Below are 13,464 nucleotides of genomic sequence, written 5' to 3'. Positions count from 1 at the left end.
ACGAAGTGAGAGTGACATGGACTTATATATACTACCAAATGTAAAATAGATAGCTAGTGGGTAGCAGCTGCATAGCACAGGAAGATCAGCTCAGTGCATTGTGACCACCTAGAGGGGTGGGATAGGGAGGGTGGGAAGGAGACGCAAGAGGGAGGGGATATGGGGATATATGTATATGTATAGCTGATTCACTTTGTTATAAAGCAGAAACTAACAAACCATTGTAAAGCAATTATATCCAATAAAGGTGTTAAAAATATATATAAAGGAAGAAGTGGCCACTGATACAGCTGACAGGGCTCGGTTCAAAAAGACAGTAAAGTATTAAAAGCCTACTATTAGTGCCAAGCTGAATTCTTCATTATTGAAAGACAGGGATGGTTCGAGCTGTCATAGATGGCTTCATTGACCGAGTCACTTATCTGGGGGAGGTGAGCTAGTTGTAAAATGATGTATGTATTTTCGGATCCATCTTCCTGGATTCAAAATGTTAGCAAATCCTTTTGGCTTTGGCAGTTTTACATCAATATTTCTCACTGGCTTTGTTTTCTGACCATAAACAATTGTTGTACATAGAGGATAAGTGATGCCCCTAACTTAAAATAGTCCATTCTTTATTCGTTCATCCTTTACCCAGCCACTTAAGAGAAAGAAAAGCAGTTTGTGGTTAACTATCAAGAATAAAATCTGGGGACTTCCCTGGTCGTCCAGAGATTGAGACTTCGCCTTCCAGTGTGGGGGGTGTGGGTTCGATCCCTGGTCAGGGAACTAAGATCCCACATGCCTCGGGGCCAAAACCTAAACCATAAAACAGAAGCAATATTTTTTTTTTTTTTTTTTTTTGTGGTACGCGGGCCTCTCCCGTTGCGGAGCGCAGGCTCCGGACGCGCAGGCTCAACGGTCATGGCTCACGGGCCCAGCCGCTCCGCGGCACGTGGGATCTTCCCAGACCGGGGCACGAACCCGCGTCCCCTGCATCGGCAGGCGGACTCTCAACCACTGCGCCACCAGGGAAGCCCCAGAAGCAATATTGTAACAAATTCAATAAAGACTTTAAAAATGGTCCATAACAAAAAAATAAAATAAAATCTGGATTTTCACAACTAAGTAGTGAGGCTGGCTCTCTAAACATCATTAAAACGCCATATAATCCTGTGGTGTACGCATATAGAGACATATTTCTTTCATCTTTACAATTATTTGTTATAAAATGGTGATAGAGCTTCACTGGCTCATACTGTAAAGGCAAATATGCCTATAAATGACCCTAATAAATATGTCAGAATGGGAATCTTGGCAGTTACTTCTGTAGGAGCAGTTATTACCTCCCTCTTTCTTTTTCTCCTCCACATTTTTTTGCTAGGAAGTAGTTAGGAAGCTTGTTCTGAATTGTTGGGCCAAAGTTAGATAAATAGTTGAAGCAAGTCAAATTACAAGTTGTGGACCCTAAGTTGATCGTATTCCAATTGTCATAGAGCCTTGGGTTGGTATTGAATGAGTCAAATGTCTAAAGCAACATTTTGTGAATTTCAGAGTGTCAATTTTGTTTGTTTTTCACAGTATGGAACAGATCACACTTAGCCAAAAGGCAAAAGAAAAACAAGTTAGAATTTATGAAAGTATCACAATATAATCCATTGTACTTTGTGTTTGTTTTAAAAGGTAAATAGTGCTCTATCTTTTCAACAGGAAATAGAATCAAAGATACTTCAATGACTCTTTATACACATACTGAGCTCTAGAGTTATGATTTTCATAATAAAAAGACTTTGCTAATCAACATAATAAAGGGGACATATACACAGAGACTTGTGTTATTAAACATTTTAAAATCTGATTTTCATTTTCTTCATATAACTATCATGATAGGCAGAAATTAACCTAAAAACATATTTGCAGTTATCGACATCATAACTTTTAGGTAGTACAAAATCAAGAACTGGGGAGGAGAAAATGAAATTTCCCTGAAATCCTAAATTGGTTCTAACCTCTTCTATTTTGTATGCATGCACTTAATTCTCAGAAAAACTTCCAGTAGAGGCCAAGCTGCCATGGTACAAACAAGCTCAAGAACTTGAAGAAGGAGCTGCTGTGTCAGAAGAGCCCTCGTAAGTTTTCAACCATGAGTTGTTCTGCTTTTGAAGCTGATTGGTTTAAAGAAAGCAGTGTCTTGCTGATTGTGGCTTTCATGGGTTCTGAGCTAAGTGTACTCCTCTTACCAAGGGTGGAATGAGGCTTTGGGGCTGTCAAATTGGAGATTTATCAGTTTCATAGTGGTTCTCAAAACATGATTGCTCTCTAAATCTTTTCAGTTATGAACTAAGAAAATGAAAGTGTAGTGCCTACCCTCTTCTCCAAAATCTGACCTCCTGTTTTCTTTTGCCAAAAGGCCAAAGATGAGAAGGTCCAGACTGTATCTAATGATGTAGCATAGATTTGAGGTGAAAGCCTAGGCAGCTTTTTATACTCGTTATCTCCCAGCTTTGCAGTATAGCCACTCACAAAAATGAAAGGGTAAGTGAAATATATCTGAGGTCAAAGGAAGCTTATTAGCTTTTCTTTTCCCTTTCTTGCTGGGATTGGTATCAGATGGATACCAGGTCTTTGCCCCACTTGATCAAGGTCCCACACTGGCTCAGTTTGATCAAGGCCATGAAATCTGTAAGACCACTAGGCACAGATTTTCCAGATACTTCAGAAGAGGAAACTAGGAAGAGAGAAAAACTTAGGTTGATTGATTGATTGACCAATAACTGTATATTGATTCTACTGCAATACACTGATAGGCCTCTCTGCTACATCATTTTTAAAAATACAGGAAAGCACTTTATTGATGAATTTCATCTATGACCAAAGCAGTTTCTCTGACTGATGATTTTCTAGATTAATTTATTTAATACAAGTACTAGGCTCAGTGCTGTGCATTGGTACCTAAGACATGTTATGTTACCCACCCTCCAAAAGCTCACAGTATAGCATTCAGGATACAAAATGGTTTCCAACTTCAACCTGTAGTTTAAATTTTACTAAATATAATATATAAATTCAGATTATAATTTGTATATTCAAAAGCAATTTAGAACCTCTTCTGAGTCATACTGTTTGAATCTAAATCTGATATGGTTTGCCAGAACACAGATTGTGTTCTGAATCACACCCTAAACATCAAGAGATTGAAAAAGAAATCCAAAATACAGATTGGTAAAATGACCAAAGTTCATTTGTAAAAAAATGGTACTTGCTTTCACAGAAAAATGGTTTATATATAAGGTAACACATTTCTTACTTAAAAGGATAAGAAGCAAAACATAGATTATTTCTGTATCATAAAGTTGCTACAGCATTTTGTTTGCAACTTCTTTGAGAAAAGGCTTTAAGAAAAAGCAAGTAGCCACTGCAGAACTTTGGAGGAAAGGCAGTGGTTAAAGATACAGGGCAACTTTTATGTGACTACATAAAGGCTTAAAACTTTCTGTTTCTCTCCTGCCAGTACCTGGCTTGACAGACTTTCTTGCTGCTGGAGAGGAAGGAAGCAGTTCATTTTAGAGGGGTATTAACTCTTGAATCCTCTAAGGGGTCCTATTTAAGACACGGAAAGATGCCATGTAATTGGAGCTAGTTACTCCTTATATGTATTCCTAGTTTAAATACATTTAAAGCCAGATAGGTATTATTTTACCTAAATAAACTCTGCTCTCCTGTACATTATATTTTGTCATTTGGTCTAAAGCGTAATTCTGGGAGTAATATTGCATTATGACCAATGTTAAATAATATAACAAAGTTTAAATTAGATCAAAACACCTTATACTAATAATTAAAAGTCTTTCTCTTTATTAGATACCTCTCACATGAAAGCTGTAAGTAGAGTTTAATGCTTATGCAGAAGCATTACATAGACCACATTCAGCTATATTGTGTAATGAGTGTTTTCCACTAAAATTCTGATTAAGATGCATTATGCGTAACTTTAATCTTAACAAAATCCCTAAAGTAGTAAACACATAGTTTTAACCAATGAAACTATAGCCATATATTAGATTATTAAATTTTACTCTTGGTGTAATGGAATTGCCATCTTGGCATGATTAATCTGAATTGAAGTAGATTGTAATTGGAATGCTAGTGCCGGATAAAGGAAATGTATACTGTTATGCTCAGGACAATAATTACTTTTATACAAAAATGAAATAAATGACAGCTGTAGAATAATGTAATGAAAGGTATGTGGTTTCCACATTTTAATACACTTTACATGTTTACCACACTGGACCCTAGGAAAGGTCCTACGTGTCACATTATTTTTTTTAATTGATATTGAATTTTAAAAACATAATTTTGCAGGGTCTTAATTCTTTCTTTTTTTAAACCACACAGACTAGTTTCTGAATGTATGGAACAACCTATAATTACTCTCCATAGTATAATGAAAAAATGATACACTGTCAGCAAGTCTTTCCTTCCCCCCACCAAAGAGACTCACATTGCTTAAATTAAATAGTAATTTTTAGAAGCTGTGGTTGACACTTCTCTACTAATACAGAGAAGAGAAGCAAGAACAGTGATCTAGGACTATTATCTCTTGCTTTGGCTCCAGTTAACATGGAGAGTTCTGTAATAAAACAGCAAATATCATTTACTTCCCTTTATGTAGAATAAAAATATTATCACCAGCCTGTCTCATTAAATACTATGGGAAAATCAGTAGCTTAAAGTCTTTAGTATATGGAGATACCATTATTGAATGTCAGATTCTTTTGGTAACCCCAAAATGAAAAAAACAATTTTGGTTATCACTGTAGCCAAAAATATGTTTGAAAGCAACCACTCTAAGACATGTTTAGAAGAAAACTATAGTAAAATCCTGAAAACTGAACTGCCAAGTAATAACTAAAACATTATAGAACAGAAGTATGTTACATATTCCGCTAAGCTAAATGCCATGCAGAAGATACAAATACAGTTATTAGTCTCATAGAATAGCTGAAATAAATATCAATAGTGGGTCACATGATAGTAATGAACTTACTATTGATGAGATTCATCTTATGAAGCTGCAGCTTCATTTATAAATGCTTTTAGACATTGTTTTTTCCTTAGCAAAGACCTGGTTTATTTACAATGTATTTGATTCATATGGTACAAAGGTAGGAATATTATGATGAGTATGTTTTCTTGATCTGCAGAAAATGATTTCTTAACCCACTTTTGGGAGTCCTGCTCTCTAAATTGACTTTTCACTGGTGGCTATGATTTGCCTCAATACACACACATGTTTTTATCAGGTTTTCCTGAAACCTACATCAAGAATCTTTGGGGCTTCCCTGGTGGCGCAGTGGTTGAGAGTCCGCCTGCCGATGCAGGGGACGCGGGTTCGTGCCCCGGTCCAGGAGGATCCCACATGCCGCGGAGCGGCTGGGCCCATGAGCCATGGCCGCTGAGCCTGCGCGTCCGGAGCCTGTGCTCTGCAACGGGAGAGGCCACGTACCGCAAAAAAAAAAAAAAAAAAAGAATCTTTAAGCAGCTTTGTCTCTCTTAATTGAGCAGGGCAACGTGAACAAGATCCAGCCCCAAACTGAGAATAAGGGATGGGGGTGCTTTAGCTAGTGAAGCTGATCAAGCACAGACAACCTTATAAATTCATGCAATAAAGTGAACTTGCTTCCAAGATGTCAGTTGAGAAATCCGTAGAAATCCCTGCTACACAATTAACATGGAAAGAATTATGGTTTGAGATAGACTTGTACAAAAAAATAAGATTCTGGGAGAGTTGCATTTTTCTGAGGGTAATAGCAGTGCCATTCTACCACTAGAAAGGGGGAAACGGGAGAGGGACTGACAGAATTCTCTTCTGCTGTTATTCAAACTATGTGTTTTTGAATTTGCCTCCAGCTGATGAGAGTAATGTTAGATTTAGGAAACATCATTGAAATGCCAGCTGGTTGCTTCCACTCATAAATATATGGAAGTAGCTTTCTAGGTATTTTTTAAACCCTCAAAATTTTACTTTTGTTTGGTGAAGGATCACAAATACATTGTGATCATATAATTATACTCATTAATCAGATAGAAGCTAAAGAAATCATTGACTTGATTTCTCATCTCCTGCTTTTATACCTTCCTTTCAGTCTTTGTTGGAATGTATGCATAAACAGCATGCCCACTTCAAGCGAAGTACACAGCATGGCCACTTTCATAGCTTAATTTCTTGAGCAAAAATGAAACTATGGTGACTTCTAGGAGCTGTCAAGACAGCTGTCTACTGCTACTGTAGTTAATCAGCTGGCCTTCTTAAAAAACCTAATCTGACTTGGAAGAGGAAGAAAATTTTTCATTTTCTTAACTCCTTCAAGCCACTAACAAGCCACCCAATGCCCTAGAAGGTGATGGCATGGGGGCTCTCGATGCCCTGCCTTTCTCTTTCTAGACTTTCTGCTCTCTGAATCAAATCATCCCAGGGAGAGGAAGGTCATACTAATTGGGCATCAAGGGAAGTCAGGTCCACCCCAGAGTGATTTCAGTTGCCAGGAGTTCTGCTTGGATGGCTCAGAACAAGTGACGGGAGACAGGTGATTCCCTTGGGTACACTTGACCAGCACCGCCATTTTAACTAGCCATCCCTCCATCAAACCCCAGAATACACCAGGTGGAGACCCCTAACGGTGCTGTCCTTTCACAGGTGGGATTGGGTGGTCCTCTATGCCTTGATCTTACACTTGATAAATGTTGACTTATTAGATTTTTCGTGAACAGCTTTACTGCATGGTTAGGAAAACATTTTGGGGCTGCAATACAATACCAAGCCTTAAATGTATTGCCATAAATAACCTTGGTGTGAGCCATATTAAAAAGGAAGAAGAAGGAAAGCAAGCGGGCAGAAGGCAGAGGTAATATCTGGATGCCAGATGGCATCAGTTTAGTGATGATGCTGATTCAATAAGAGGCAAAGGGAAATTCCTGTCACGCATCTGTGTGAACAGAACCCGCAAGGAATTAAGATACAGAAAGAAAAGCCAATAAGAGTCTCCATCGTGATCCTATAGTCATTAAATGGTTTGTTTACCTTGGTGAAAATAGTATTTAAATATATAATATTTATATAATATTTAAGCTATATGTTTATATTAGTCCATATTTATATCCAGTAAGTTGTCTGAGAATGTGGATGGCTTAACTCAGTGGTTAAGAATGTGAATTCATACTTTTTTAAAGTGGTTAGGACTGTTAATTGCATTACACGTGATTTTATATTTTCCCCCAAAGGATATTTAGGGAATCAAACATTGGTAATGGATCCAGATACTTTTGCTGTTCATATCCTCAATACAAGGTACCTCAAGTACATTCTCTTTGTGAATCTCAGGCCACAGAACATAAAAAGAAACACCTTCTATATAGAGAGAAACAGATATATGTCTTAAGAATTAAGAGTCACGTAAGATCAAGAAATGTAAACCCTATTTGCAGATCATTAAACCCTCAAAAAGGATGTTTAAGCAGAACATGGCATTAGAGTTACGGAATAAAAAAGCACAAAAGCATTTAATTTTGATTTGGCACATGGCAGAGTGAAAGCCTCATACTGGCCAGTCTGAATGAGCCCTTATCCCCATAACGATCATGACCTCTGTCCTTTCCAACTCCTTCCTTTCTGGTCTCCCTGTGTACCCAAATTGTTCTTATCCCTTATATCCTCTGAATAATGCTTAATATAAATTCTTTGGCTGATTATGTATTTTAAATAACACTGGACCTGCTAATTGTTCACGCCTCCTAATGAAAGAAGCTGAATTCACTCTTAAGTCACCTGCTCTGGGCCAGACTTTGTGTCAAGTGCAGGTAAGGTAAAAAGTAACCCAATAGTCCCTGCCCTCAAGGAACCTTGAGTGAATGCTTACCACAGGCATGATAAGATTGTGAGCAAAGTATTGGCCAGTCATCCACAGATTGAACAAATGAGCCAGCCATTTTGAAGAAATTCCATTTGGTGTTTGGGTACGCACAGCATGATTGTGTTCTTGATTTCTCAAGGAGAGTAGGAGAATTATTTATTGAATTCCCAAACTCTCTCTACTACCCAATGTTCCTCTGAGCTACAATATCAGGATAGTTAAGCTAGTACACGGTAAAAATGCACAAATATGAGAAATGAGTGAAAGAAGAATGTAGTAGACACTGAAGGGGTTTGGGCGAGATATAAATGTAAACTGGGGGTTCGCAGATTATGATAGAATTTCTGTGTATCTGACTTTGACTCCAAAACTAGCACTTGAGGAAAGATCATTGGATCTTTTTATATAGCAAATGATCAGATATTTTGGATCAGTAGATGTACCTCACTAATCCTTGGTAGGTGTTGAAAATATGCTACTGAAACCACAGATAATTTCCTAAAATATGAAATTTTTTTCAGGTACATCAGGCTGCCAACTATGTGAGTTGGTGAGGGGGGTGGGGTGAGTCTGTATATTTGTGTGCTCAAACAAGGATACAGCCCCGCTGGAATCAAAGTAAAAAGCACTTTAACTACTGATCAAAGCTACATGCATGGTAGAAGCATGCACAGTGGTGAAAAGTGTGGGCTCCAGGGACGGACCTCCTGGGTGTGAATCATGGATCCCCCAACAGTAACAGGGAACCCTGACAAATCACTTAACCCAAGAGACCTTAATTTCCTCATTTGAGAAACGAACAAAATGGTATCTATATCACAAGGCTATTTAGAGGATTAAGTTATGTGTAAAGTACCTGGTATGCAGAAAACTCTGTTTAGGTGTTACTTGTGGTTATGATGGAACCTTTTCCAGCATCATTCATTTTCTTAGAGAATATTTAAGAAAGTAAAATTGTATAATAATTACTCATTTACAAATGGAGAAATTGAGGCAGGTCTTATCTCTGCCTCATACATGTTGTATCATGTGGTATGTGAGAGAACCACAAGTAACCACAAATAACCCCCAATTCAACTAGTGGTTCCCCAGCTAGCACCACCTTCCTGTGTCTCCTCTATATTTCTGAGGCTCTTTGAAGACTCAGTTGTAAGCAGCACACTTTGAATTTAGCTGAGAATTTATCCTAAGGGACAAGGGTTAGTTACCTTTATTTAATCCAAAAGAAATCTCTAGCAAATGGCAAAAATTAATAAGGAAAGTTTAGAAAATGCTCGGATGGAAAAGCATCCTCTCTCAACTCTGAGTTACATCCAGTTGATAGCCCAAGCTTGCTCCCAGCATGCACTGAGACAGAAAAATCAATAACAAATTCAAGAGAGCAGACAGAGCCATTTTTATGTAGTCATTAGAAAAGCCATTCTTGCAAACCAAGAAGTTCTAAATTTGTCAGCCCCTCCTACTGTCTCCACTTAATGCTCAATCTGGAGCTACTTTCAGAACTAAATCTGAACTACTGCTCAGCTGAGCCCTAGAGAGTGGCAAAGACAAATTAATGGGATCCTTGTGTGCCAAAATACAGTATGGACCCTGTCACCACCAATATATGTTAAGTCCATTAAGGTCATTTTTAATGAACTGAACTTTTCTTTGGAAAGCTTTGCCAAACTTGTTGAATTAAGGGAAAGAAACCTTTACAAAATTGCAAGATAAACTAATTCCACTCCATGTGAAGAAGAAATGGTTCATGACAAGTATTCTGAGTTTACAATATTTTAGATTTTTATCCAAGTCAGAGAAAATAATATGCATTAAAATCTACATTCTTTTATTAAGCTAAGAACTCCAAATGCACTAATAGCATTGTAAACTATAATGGCATTTTAGTTCTTGGGATATGGCTTTTTAAATCATCAGACTAGCCTTAAGGAAAACCAAACTTTTAAATCATGTTCTGTTCACATAGGTCAGAAAAGCAACGTAGAGAAAGATGGTCTGAAATGAGTGTCGTAGCCTCATTTTTCATTGGTGGAGAGTGATTTGGCTCCATTTGTATCTGCTCATACAGTTAAGGGTCTGTCTTCTCTTTTTCCCAAATCTCTGTGTGTAATGAGTTTTAAAGAGTGGGCTCCTCTAAACTAGGAACAATTCCATAATGCTCCAGACTCTTCACTGTTGGGTGGCTGGTTGTATAATAAGGCAGTGTTAGACCAGAGTCATGTATAAATTACTGAAGGCATCCTCTGTCTCAAAGCTGCCCCAAATCCTTTTATTCTATCAAGCAGCATTTTTATTGAGATTTAACATAAGTATGATAGACACAGAACTTAAACTTGTCTCAAGCTACATGATAACCCAAACCCTATCAAGATGAATCAAGGCCAGCACATACTGCACAAAGGCAAGTATAAGAAATATAAATAAATAAGCCCATGATAGCTACTAAATCTGGGCACAATCACCTTTTGAAAGACCATAAGAAACTTCTAAAACAGGAAAATGGTTTCAGATTTTCCATGCCAATGCCTGGAACTTAAAAGTATGATTGAATTTCTTTGAAGTTTTAGGCTATTGCCTCTTTATCTAGCTTGGTTTCAACCTCTGGAGCCAAGAATAAGCCCAATATCAAATCACTCATAACATCAACCCTTACCCTCCTATTTACCCATTCACTTATTCAATTTGAAAAAATATATATTTTTGAGCACCTATTCTTTGAAGTTCTACCTTCGTGGAGGTTTGGTCTAATAAATGAGATAGTTATTCCATAAAGATTCATACTTGATTATCAAAAACTGATCACTGTTATAAGAAAATGAAGAGGTTCTCTCAGAGAGTCTGACAGGAGCCCCCAAAAGGTCTGGGAGTCAAGGAAGTCTTCTTTAAGAAGGGACATGTCAGCTGAGACCTGTAGGATGAGCAGAAGTTATTCTAAGCTGAGAGGGGAGGAGGGTCATCCAGGGAGTGATGCACACATGCCAGAACTTTGAGTCAGGAAAGAATTACACACATTTAAGCAAGTGAAGGAAGACTAGTGTGTCTGGAAGCTAGTGACTGGGCTGGGGGTGGGGAGAATTGTAGGAGGTGAAGATGGATAATGGCATGATATAAACCTGGGTAAGGAGTTTGGCTTTGTTTCTGGGTATAGCGGGAACAATGAAAAGGTTTACATTTTAAGAGCCCCCTGGCCACAGCATGAAGAAAGAAGTATTAAGAGCTAACAGAGGAAGAAAACAGACCAGTGGCTATTGTGGTAGTCCAGGAGAGAGCAGATGTTAGTATCAATGCTCTGGCTTACATGGCAGCCTTAGAGCCAGGACAATGAGGTGGTAAAGAGCATGGAATCTATAGTAAATGGCCATGATTTGAATCTTGACTCTGACATTTATTTAGCAGTATGACCTTGGGAATATCTGTGTCTCAATTTTATCATCTAGAAATTGGGATGAAAATATAATTGTTAAAATATAATTTATTTTTGTTAAATATATAAGGTGTTAAGATATAATTTTCAGAAAGGTAAAATCATGATTTATAAATATAAAATGAGCACATGTCAAAGTTTTTAGTTAACTCATGAATTATGACAGAACCAATAAGATGTTTAAACTAGTTCTAATGTGAATTGGATTTAGAAAAGTTTATATTTTCTATCAGACAAAATTATTTGCATTGACATGAATTGAAAATAAGTTCTGTCACTATGAACGAGAAACATCTACATCATCACTAGCTCTCTACAAGGAAACTTTCATCTCTATGGAGTTGCAAAATAGACTAGCCAAAGACAAAGACTCACACTTCCATAGAATTTGACAGCCCCTGAAAGTCTGCTAGTAATCTTGTTTGTCCATTTCACAATGTTTCTGACAGTACCCATCTCCTAACAGTGTTATAATGAGCTAATATATAGAAATGCTTAAAACATATCAGTGAACGTTAGCTATTATTGTTGTGGTTGTTGCTGTTATTATATCAAGGCGGTAGTAGTCGAGATGGAGAGAGGTAAATGAATTTCAGGTATATTTTTGAGGGAGAATTAGTAGAATTTGGGAATCGTTTCAAAGTGAGGAATAGGGAAAATGAGGGGTCAAGAATAACTCCTAATTTTTCATGTGAGCAATTAGCTACCCAGTTGGATCATTTGCTGTGATGGAGAAGGTTGGAAGAGGAATCAATGCTAAGAAAGGCAATCAAGAGTTCCATTTTGGACACTTTAAGTTGGAGATACCTTTGAAATATCCAAGTGAACATGTCAATCAGGAGAGATGTCAATGTATACTGGTTAAGAGCATGAAACCTTACTAGGTGTGCAGCTTATATCTCAGTTTCCTCATCTGTATATTAAATTGAGATAATAATATTTTCTCATCAGGTTATTGTTAGGATTTAACAACATTTATTTATAAAGCACTTAGAAGTGAGGCTGGCACATAAGAAGCACTGCATAATTTTTGATAAATAGATTGTGTTAAATTAATGTTTATTCCTTTCAAAGAGTAAAATGGCTTGCTATCCCAAATCTTACTTTAAAAAAAGTTTCGATATGAAGCTCAGACAAAAGGTCTAGACTGGAGAGTAAATACTTAGAAGTTGCCTGTACTTTGGTAGTATTTGAAACCAAAAATCATTGGTGAGCACATCAGAAGACCGCACCAAACTGAGCCTTCAAGCACTGCAATATTTAGAGTTTGAGGAGAGGAGAAGGATCTAGAAAAGGAGCCCGAGAAGGAAGTGACCAGAAAAGAAAAACAAAAACCTGGAAAGTTTGGTGTCATGTAAGTCAAGGAGAAAGTAATTCAAGAAAAAAGGCACGATCAGGTGTGCTGGATGCTACCGGAAACAAGATAACTGAGCACTGGATTTGTCGGGAAGAGAGGATAATGTGGGACCAATACTCTTAAACATTTATTATCAACTGTCTTTTTCCTGACTTTTCTCTTATTGTTAAAGAAGAACAGCATCCTGATGGTCAAGAGGGTCCCTCCTTTAGTAAGATTCCTTCTAATATCTTTTTAAATTTATTTTTTGGGGGGTGCATTGGGTCTTAGTTGTGGCACGTGGAATCTTTCGTTGTGGCGCACGGGCTCTTCGTTGTGGTGCACGGGCTCCAGAGCACATGGGCTCTGTAGTTGCAGCACATGGGCTCTCTAGTTGTGGTGCACAGGCCCACGGGTTGTGGCACACGGGCTTCGTTGGATTCTTAACCACTGGACCACCCGGGAAGTCCCATCCTTCTAATATCTTGTCTGGAACCATATTAGAGGAAGCTGGGTCAGACCTACAAGATGAGTTTAACACAGTTCTCAAACGTATGAGGTCCTAGGTTTTGAAAGAGCCCAGTCATCTCTGGCTCGTTGAAACTTGGAGAGAACTCTGATCTCCTGCAGCATTTCCTTCTAGTACAGAGTCTCTCTGAAAGGAAAATGTGCTCTTTAATGCAGTCAGCCTTTCTTCCCCCACTTCCAGCACTGAGCATTTCCGCAAGAAAGCCATTGAGGCATTCTTGCCGAGGCCAGCTGCCTCTCAAAGAACCCAAAAGGGCAACACTATCATGAGAAAAAGAAGTCAA

The 13,464-nt window shown here is 38.0% G+C and overlaps 1 protein-coding gene across 6 annotated transcripts in view; it reads left to right on the top strand.

Moving 5' to 3' along the window:
- Nucleotides 1-13,464, top strand: part of ADAMTSL1 (ADAMTS like 1) — a 1,019,582-nt gene that overhangs the window by 774,435 nt on the left and 231,683 nt on the right. For 5 of the 6 annotated variants that reach the window (XM_067041438.1, XM_067041439.1, XM_059072941.2 and 2 more), the window contains one exon: nt 2,024-2,108. In XM_067041438.1, the coding sequence (XP_066897539.1) occupies nt 2,024-2,108 (85 nt within the window). Of the gene's footprint in view, nt 1-2,023; nt 2,113-13,464 lie in introns of those variants that run through there. The other variant, XM_067041443.1, reaches the window with a different exon arrangement.

The sequence above is a fragment of the Kogia breviceps genome, chromosome 8 (assembly GCF_026419965.1).
Source record: "Kogia breviceps isolate mKogBre1 chromosome 8, mKogBre1 haplotype 1, whole genome shotgun sequence".
Taxonomy (NCBI): Eukaryota; Metazoa; Chordata; class Mammalia; order Artiodactyla; family Physeteridae; genus Kogia; species Kogia breviceps.
This window is presented reverse-complemented; position numbering and strand designations above follow the sequence as displayed.